This window comes from Electrona antarctica (assembly GCF_951216825.1).
Source record: "Electrona antarctica genome assembly, chromosome: 15".
NCBI lineage: Eukaryota > Metazoa > Chordata > Actinopteri > Myctophiformes > Myctophidae > Electrona > Electrona antarctica.
Genome location: NC_136796.1, coordinates 46,541,563 through 46,551,075, shown reverse-complemented (window position 1 = coordinate 46,551,075; position 9,513 = coordinate 46,541,563). Strand labels below are relative to the sequence as shown.

The 9,513-nt window shown below is 42.8% G+C and overlaps 1 protein-coding gene across 1 annotated transcript; it reads right to left on the bottom strand.

Annotated features, from left to right (window-relative positions):
- Positions 1–1,240: 1,240 nt before the first annotated feature.
- LOC306938898 (protein NLRC3-like) lies at positions 1,241–9,314 on the bottom strand (the record flags this gene model as incomplete). Its single annotated transcript, XM_079523262.1, has 5 exons — positions 9,303–9,314; positions 8,429–8,568; positions 6,282–8,094; positions 4,447–4,623; positions 1,241–1,373 (listed from the first exon to the last, which is right to left on the bottom strand). Exons 3-5 carry the CDS (start codon positions 8,021–8,023, stop codon positions 1,241–1,243), a joined length of 2,052 nt encoding a protein of 683 aa, XP_079379388.1. The 5' UTR covers positions 8,024–8,094; positions 8,429–8,568; positions 9,303–9,314.
- Positions 9,315–9,513: the final 199 nt, after the last annotated feature.

Sequence of the window (9,513 nt, the reverse complement as noted above, 5' to 3'; positions counted from 1 at the left end):
ACCGTGGTGCAACTCGACGTGTTGTAATCTCAGATCTGTAGTTTTATATTTTCAGTTGTCTCGTAAGTTGTTAAATGGAGCGTGGAACAATGCAAATGATCGACACGGGAGATCACTTGTGACTTTCTAACAAAAACAAGATACACCTGTGATCCGCACACATCACGGCTCTGCACCACCTTTCATGCATCGCACGTCAGAATTGAACTTATGCCAAATATAGACGAAATCATCCATGTTATTTACGACCAGGTTAGTGAATGAGGTCTATTGTTTCTGTCAAACCACATGACCTTATCTTGATGGTGTTAAGGACCAGGCCAGGAGCACAGAGTAGAGAGCATAAGAGTTTTCAGGAAATCAACAACAACAACAGTGTATACAATGTTAATGTGTGATGTTGACACAGACAGACAGATACTCACGTTTTGAAATGAGTGTAGAATTAAATTCATCTTCTCCTCCATGTTTCACTCTGTAGGAAGTAGAACAACAATGCATCAATGTCTAACTGTCTAACACAACGTCTCCACTAGCTGACACTACAGTGTTTCACTCTGTAGGAAGTAGAACAACAATGCATCAATGTCTAGCTGTCTAACACAATGTCTCCACTAGCTGACACTACAGTGTTTCACTCTGTAGGAAGTAGAACAACAATGCATCAATGTCTAACTGTGTATCACAACATCTCCACTAGCTGACACTACAGTGTTTCTCCTATCATTATCTTGGCCCTGCAGCTCATCCAGACATACTCACTGCTGCCCAGTTTGGATCTCAATACCTCTTCAGACTCTGAAAACCACCTCTTGCAGACTCCACCATCTTAGCCCGTAGCACTTGCTGTAGCACTTGCCCTAGCCTCGACAACCTTACAGGCATGTTCAATGGCCAAATGATGTAATTTAGATAGCATATTATGTAGACATAGCTCTCTATAGTGTATAGTTTCATTGTACAGATATTCTACTGGTAGATTATTAGCTTACTTATGATGATTATTCCTATGTATTTGATGTATTACCATGTGTTGTTCTTGCTTACTGTGAGTCGCTCTGGATTAAGAGCGTCTGATAAATGCCTACATTGTGACAGATGTTCATTGTTGACCTGCTATCCTATAGTTTCTTTGAGGCACTGCATTGTTCTCTCTGCATGCTTTGTGACGTCGTGTCAGAGTGAATACACTGTAAAGGGAAACACTGCACTGTCCAACATGGACACAGCCCAAGTCTACTCACTTGCAGTTCTCCAGGACTGAATCATTCACCACGTTGAGGCTCAGGTCCAACTCTCTTAGGGAGGGATTAGAGTTTACAGCTGAGGCCAGAGCTTCACAGCATCTCTCTGACAGGCCGCAGTGAGCCAGTCTGAAACACAAGATGAAAACATACATAAATACATAAATAAAGGACTCTCTTGTCCCACTTAGGGTGCCTTCACACCTGGATGCTTTAGTTCCATTAAAACAAACCCTGGCCCCAACATAATCATATTTGAATGGGGACCCCCACCCTTAGCAGCACTTGGAATTGTAACCCTTACATTAATGTGAAAATATTACCAAACTACAAGCTCACAGTGCCTTAAAGTGAGCTTTCAGATCAGCTATTTTCACAATGTTTGCCTGTTTCTTCCGTAATATTAATATGAATTATTATAATATTATTAAGAAGCTTGATAACTGTGGCGTAGCTACAACGGGTCGCAAGTCGAAAATAGCTGATCTACAACTCCACAACACGTTGTGAGAATCTCTGTTATGTGATGAAGTAGCCGATACATTTGCCTTTAAGGGATATTACACTTTTAAACATGTTTTGGGTAACTTTAACGTCTACTCAGGCACATAAGCTTGGGTTACCAACCATGATATCAAGCTTATTAATACATTCTCAATTTACAATTTACAATTTAGGCATTTAGCAGACGCTCTTAATCCAGAGCGATTTACATTAAGCAAGAACAAAAAGCATGGGAATACATCACATATGTAAAATGCATTTATCGCGAAACATGCGTAAGCTAAGAACGTAACTAGAACATATCTATATAATGACACTATACATATAAACTATAACTAGAACATATCTATATAATGACACTATACATATAAACTATACATATATGCTATACTATGCTGTACATATATACTATGAAGTGCTATGACTACATACAATGCACTTATTGTGCTGTCTACATGACATGCTATAAGTCTGTTTCAAATGCTATATAAGTCTAAGAAGTGCTGTCTAAGGGGGTAGGGTAAGTGCTATGGGCCATGATGGAGTCTGAAAAGGTGGGTTTTCAGACTACGGCGGAAGATCGGGAGTGATGCTGCAGTTCTGATTGCAACGGGAAGTGCATTCCACAGTTTTGGGGCCAGAAGGGAGAAGCGTTTGGGACGTGTGGAGCGTTGTCCCGGCGTTTTTAGTGAGGGAACCAGCTTCCCTGCGTTGGCTGATCTGAGTGCGCGGGAGGGTTTGTAGGGTTCAATCATGCTGGCAAGATATGGGGGAGCCATATCACCACTGCATTCATATTATATTCATTTATTACATGGCTTGGTTGAATGCTTGATTCTGATTGGTCAATCGCTTAATTCAGCGGTGAATTATGTGTCGATAATGACCGCTCCGCTGTATAACAGACCGCTGCCTAATCAAACCCTCTGAGCACAAGCTGCGCGGCTGCGCCCCGCTTGATTTACTGCTGTTTCCAACATGACAGCCATGTAAACACACACACACTAGTGACACACAATGGGTACGTTTACATGAGGTCTTTCAACCCCTCTTAATTCCGAATAGAAGTTAAATCCTATTAAACGTTGTCATGTAAACACCTACAAAAACTTAAATCCGAATGAAAATGCTCGATGCGATTTAAAAACCATTCCGATGTCACTGGCCGGATTATTCCAATGTTGAATGCGATTGGCCGAAAGTTGGACTCATGTATACACTGCTTCGGATGTAAATTCATTCTGGTCTTTCTGAGCATGCTCATTTCCAAGGCGCTCCAACTCCAAGGCGCTCATATCCAAGGCGCGCCGAGGAGTTTGCACATAGAGCGCGTTATTTCGTGCATTTTGCAGATCCGAAATCCACAAAAAAAAACCTGGAGCAGGCTGCAGCAGCAGTGGTGGTGATGATCCCCCTGATCTGTGAGTGTGATCTGTGAGTGATCCAACCGTCCCGAGTTGATGATCACTCTGATAATTTTCAAACATGTTTGATAGGCCTATAGGTTATATAGCCAGCCTATCTGGATGCTTCATGCTACTGTAGGCTAAGTGGGGGACTCACAGAAAGACAGAGGAGAGAGGAGAAAGAGGACGACAGTCCGCTGTTCGGTAATTTCACACACACACACACACACACACACACACACACGACACACACCCCAAGAATACGCTATTATGTCCATCCTATCCCTTTAAACTTTTAGAGGCTATAACTTGCCTATTCCAAGTTGCAACCAAAACGTCATGAAACATAACGGCTTTGCAGTTTAATTGGGACACGTTGTCAGCCTGTAGATCAGCGCTTACGTACACAATGTACGTGCATTGTGCAAAGACGAATCACAAATAAACCCAATAGCCTTGTGAGGCGCACAGCGAAAAGTTGATAACTGTGATAAAAACGAGATGATCACCTTCCCAGCGGAGAAGGGGAGCCGCCGCGGGTGGGGAATAAAAGACGGTAAACATATACGCCCGCCCCTATCCAACCAGCAGCCTCAAAGCTAATGCAGAATGAAATGATGGGATTTCAAAGTATCGTCTTTCGCCTGTAATGTTTGTAGCCTATTGTTGAGACACATAATGAATGAACTGCCTATATGTTATGTGTCCAACAGATGGCGTAGTTTCACGTGAATTAACATGTATCATGTCTTATATCACCTCTCCTTGTAAACGCTCATTCGGAATGACCATTTCCCATGTAAACACGCAGCAAAAAACATAACTTCGGATGTATTTTATTCTGAAGTATTTATTCGGAATGATCAGCCTGCATGTAACCGCGGCCAATGTCATTTACAGCTAAACATTGCTCTTGCAAATGTTTTTGAAAACATTTGAGCGAGAAATAGACGAAGCAGGACCCGAAAATGGATTCTATTTGATCAACTCACTTCCTTGTTTTCCGACAGTGCTGCAGCCCTGCAGCTGGCCAGACGCAACCAGCACAAACTTATGGAATACTTTTTTTGTTGTGTTTTGGGTCAATGTATTAATTTATGTTAGTTAGCCATGTAATAAGCGGGATAATATCTGGCTAGGTGGTCATTGTCGGCTTCGCCTCGGTGGTTAAACTCCCTGTCGGTGAATTATCTCCCGACAATGACCACCTAGCCAGATATTATCCCTTACATAATACAGAACATAATACTACAACAGAAGTAATCAAAATAAATGTGGTAAATGTATCTTACTTTAGAACTTCCAGTCTACAGTGTGGGCTCTTCAGTGAAGCACAGAGCAGCTCCACTAGTCCTGAGTCCTGCAGGTCGTTTTCACTGAGGTCCAATTCTCTCAAATGGGAAGGATTAGAGCTGAGCGCTGAAGCCACAACTTCAACGTCTGTCTTTCTGAGTTTACAGCCAACAAGTCTGTAAATGCAGATTAAATAAGATGTTCAAAACAAATTATACCTAGTTCACTGTCATGGAAGTTAACTAAAACATCTCCTATCTCGTTATCCAGACATATAGACACCACTTGACAACACAGAATGACTTTACAGAGGAAGATAGACATTATGATATCAAAGGAGTGAAATGAAGACTGAACAAACTGCATTGCATATTTACTGCCTAAACTGTGTAAAAGCTTTACAAACAAGCTGCTGGAGACCAGCATTCAGTCTATTTCTGTTCCCTGTCTCCTCAAGATGGGCCACAGTGCAGGCTTTACTGTTAGTTTGAATTTACCCCAATATTATAACCTTTCATAACCTACAATATTATAACATTTCATAACCTACAATATGGAGGTTATGAAGAGACAAGAGACAGAACCAGGACATGCTAGTGATGCTCTGACCAGCTGGACAGTTATAAGAATGGTGAAAGAATTATCCAATGTGGTACTTTTTTCTTTTCTTTTTAACCCAAGAAAAGGAAATGAGCAACTCCAAACGTTGCATCAAACATATGCACAGATATAAGAAGTGTCTTATATTATTAATATCGATCCATTTCACAAGCAACAACTGTTAATGTATGCTCCTTTAACAGAGTAATTAAAAGAACCGTGGCAATTCAAATATAATTATTGAATCTGGAGCTTAGACAAACATACGTTGTTTATAACTTAATTGTCCATGGATATTCAGCCATTATACAGCATTGATAATGGCAATTTAATTCAATCATCACCTACAACACTTAGGACCCAAACAACATTATGCCAGGATGCTGTGCACCTTCATGCTACCCAGATGATGACACTTAAGACTTTGATGACCCAATAGGCTTTCCTCTGCCTTATCACACACATGGTCCCTGGAGGATGGACCCTACAGATCATATCACACACATGGTCCCTGGAGGATGGACCCTACAGATCATATCACACACATGGTCCCTGGAGGATGGACCCTACAGATCAAATCACACACATGGTCCCTGGAGGATGGACCCTACAGATCATATCACACACATGGTCCCTGGAGGATGGACCCTACAGATCATATCACACACATGGTCCCTGGAGGATGGACCCTACAGATCATATCACACACATGGTCCCTGGAGGATGGACCCTACAGATCATATCACACACATGGTCTCCGGAGGATGAACCCTACAGATCAAGTGACTCCATGGCTTTTCCTTTAGTCTAGCTCAACCTTTGTACAATAATTGTATTTTCTTCAAAATGTTATTATTTTGAGCTATTATTATTTCATGTCACATCACAAAGCTGTGGCTGTTGTTTACATTACATCGCATGAGCGATGCAAAGCATTGTATGCTTACTGTATAGCTTGTATGTAGCTTGTATGCTTACTGTATACTGTATAGCACAAGTGACACCTTTGAACTTGTAATACTGAGTGCTTTCACCACAGTGAAGTGTGTTTAACATTGGATTTTACGGTTGTCTTTTATGGCGTTAAAAGGGGCATGGAACAATGCAGTTGATTTTAGACTTATTTTTGTTTTTACCCTGCATTATTGACGACTGGCCTTCATTTGGACACAATACCACTAGTCACTATTTGAGAAATTGACTCTAGGATGTTTCTATTCACTTGACTACTAACCGAGCCTTTCTGCAGTTCCTCACAGCTGGGATCAGTCTCCTTCGCCCCTCCACTGATGTGTTGTATTTGTCCAGGTCCAACTCTACTAGAACCTCTGACATCTGCAGCATGACGGCCAGAGCTGAACACTGGGTCTCAGACAGTTTCTCTTTTCTGTTCTCTGACTTCAGGAACTGTTGGATCTCCTGATGTAATGAGTGGTTGTTCATCTCCATCAGACAGTGGAAGATGTTGATACATCTGTCAGGAGAGACATCATCACGAGTTAACATCCCCTTCAGGTTCTGGATGGCTTTATGGATCTCCTTTGGGCTGTTCTTTTTCTGACCCAGCAGGCCTCCTAACAGACTCTGGTTGGACTTCAGTGAGAGGCCATGAAGGAACCGAACAAGTAGGTCCAGGTGGCCATTTTTACTCTTCAGGGATTTTTGCATAGCAGCTTTCAGGAAGTCGGAGAGGGAGCTGTTACTGTTGTATTTATCTTCCAGGAATGTCTTCAGTACCTCCATGTTCTTCTGTGTGAAACAGTGGAACAGGTAGACTGCAGCCAGAAACTCCTGGATGCTCAGATGAACAAAGCTGTAGACCGTTTTCTGGAAGAGCACACTCTCTCTTTTGAAGATCTGCGTGCACACTCCTGAGTACAGTGAGGTGTCTTTCACATCAAGATCACACTCTTCCAGGTCTTCTTGGTAGAACATGATGCTACTTTTCTCCAGATGTTTACATGCCAGCTTGCCCAGATTCAGAAGAACTTCCCTGTCAGTCTCTGTGAGCTGCTGTTGAGTCACCTTTTCTTTTTCTTTCTTTTTCACATCATGAGTCTCACCATACTTCTGCTTCTTCCTGTTTGTCAGAACCAACAGGAAGTGGCAGCACATCTCAGTCAGGGTCTTGGGCAGCTGTCCTATCGTGGTGTGTGTCCTCAACATGTCCAGCAGAACGGTAGCAATGATCCAACAGAAGAGTGGGATGTAACACATGATGTGGAGGCTCCTCGATGTCTTCAAGTGTGAGAGGACTCTGTCGGCCAGCTTCTCTTCACTGAATCTCTTCCTGAAGTACTTCTCCTTCTGGGGGTCTGTGAACCCTCGCACTTCTGTCACCATGTCAACACATGCAGGAGGGATCTGATTGGCTGCTGCAGGTCTGGTGGTTATCCAGAGGAGGGCCGAGGGGAGCAGATTCCTCTTGATGAGGTCTGTCAACAGAGCATCCACCGATGATGTCACTGTGACATCAGAGATGATTTCATTTTTGTCGAAGTGCAATGGAAACCTGCTTTCATCGAGGCCATCAAAGATGAAGCAAACTTTCCAGGCAGCGAGCTGCTCTGCTGTGACCTTCTTTAATGTTGGGTGGAAATCATGGATCAGTTTGAGAAGGCTGTACTGCTTATCTCTGACCAAGTTCAGCTCCCGGAATGAAAAGAGAACCAGGAGATCTATATCTTGATTCTCCAAACCTCTTGCCCAGTCCAGAGCAAACTTGCGCACAGAGAATGTTTTTCCGATGCCAGCGATGCCTTCGGTCAGAACACTTGTGCTGGGTGTCTTTTTGCCAGGGAGGAGGATCTTAAAGATTTTACAGCAGTTGATTGGTTCGTCATGGAAGGTCTTCATGTTGGAAACTGTCTCAAGCTGTATCACCTCATGTTGGCGATTAACCCCTTCACTCTCTCCCGCTGAGATATAGAGCTCTGAGTAGGTACCGGTGACGGAGGTTCCAGACTCTTCCGTCATGTCGTCTTTCACTTCATCAAGACTGTTCAGACTGTCCTTATAATCGTTCAAATCATCCTGCAGACTGACATCTGCAATGAGAAGAACATTTATGTTTTAAACATTGAGGTTAATTTATAACTTTACATGTATACAGCACACATTAATTATAAATCAAATACCTCCAGAAACTATGTAATTTGTTCAGAAAAACAGGCAAAAGTAACAACACAAGATCAGTTGTTTTTGTCCAGCTGTTGAGTTGGTAGTTGTTTAGCTTCATTATATGCACTTGGATATAATTGATACAGACAATAAATATTTGAACATTTAATTGATACAGACAATAATTATTTGAACATTTAGTCTATGATTTCTTAGCGTTCAATTTATTAGCATGAATTTTCAATGAGTGCACATTCTTACTTTGTTCACCTGTGTTTTGACTGGGTGTCTTCAGTCCAGGTGTGGTTTGACTGGTTGTCTTCAGTCCAGGTGTTGTTTGACTGGGTTTCTTCAGTCCAGGTGTGGTTTGACTGGGTGTCTTCAGTCCAGGTGTGGTTTGACTGGGTGTCTTCAGTCCAGGTGTGGTTTGACTGCGTGACACACACACACACACACACACACACACACACACACACACACACACACACACACACACACACACACACACACACACACACACACACACACACACACACACACACACACACACACACACACACACACACATCAGCAACTCTACATCTGATCTCAAACCGTTAGATCTCCATATGTCAGAACCTGTTCTGACATTACGTTGATCCTTCCCCATCCATCCTTCCTCTTCGATGTCACCCTTTTGGCCGATAACTGTCGAATCCAGTCAAACTCTAGACGGGCCTGCCCCAAAGTTATTAGTGCAGCTGGCGAAAACTAGAGTTCTCAACAGGCCCGAAAATCAAGGCTCGGCCCTCATCAAACCCTGTACCTTCAAGGGAATGTCCCCGCTGCCACCCTTAGATCTCCATATATGGAGCTGACCTGTTCTGACTTTCCATATGTTGATCTGACCTCATCAAACCCTGTACCTGTAGACATGCTCATTATATGGCCAGTACAGAACTCATTCCATGTTGACCTGACCCCCCCATGCTAAAGCGCCAGCGCTCGGCCAACAGTCTGCCATCACCCAGGCGCATGCATGCATGCGACCTCGCTTCTTGCACTTAGGCGTCTTACTGGTGTACCTGTACACAAGATGGAACAATAAAGTACAACCTTGAACCTTGAATTGTAGGCTATTGGATGATTGACATACTGTGTATCTGGAGGTCCAGGTTCATTACTGAAGTCAGGAGGATGTTGTTTAGACCAGTCACTCTTCATAGACAGAAGGCTGGGTGTTGGAGACTCTGCTCTGTGGTACAGACTTCTGGAATCATAGAAACGAAGAAGAATAATTTATTCAATATGTGTTGTTTTGGGTGGTCTGAAGTTTAGTTTTTAGTGACATTGAGATGTTGGAGAAC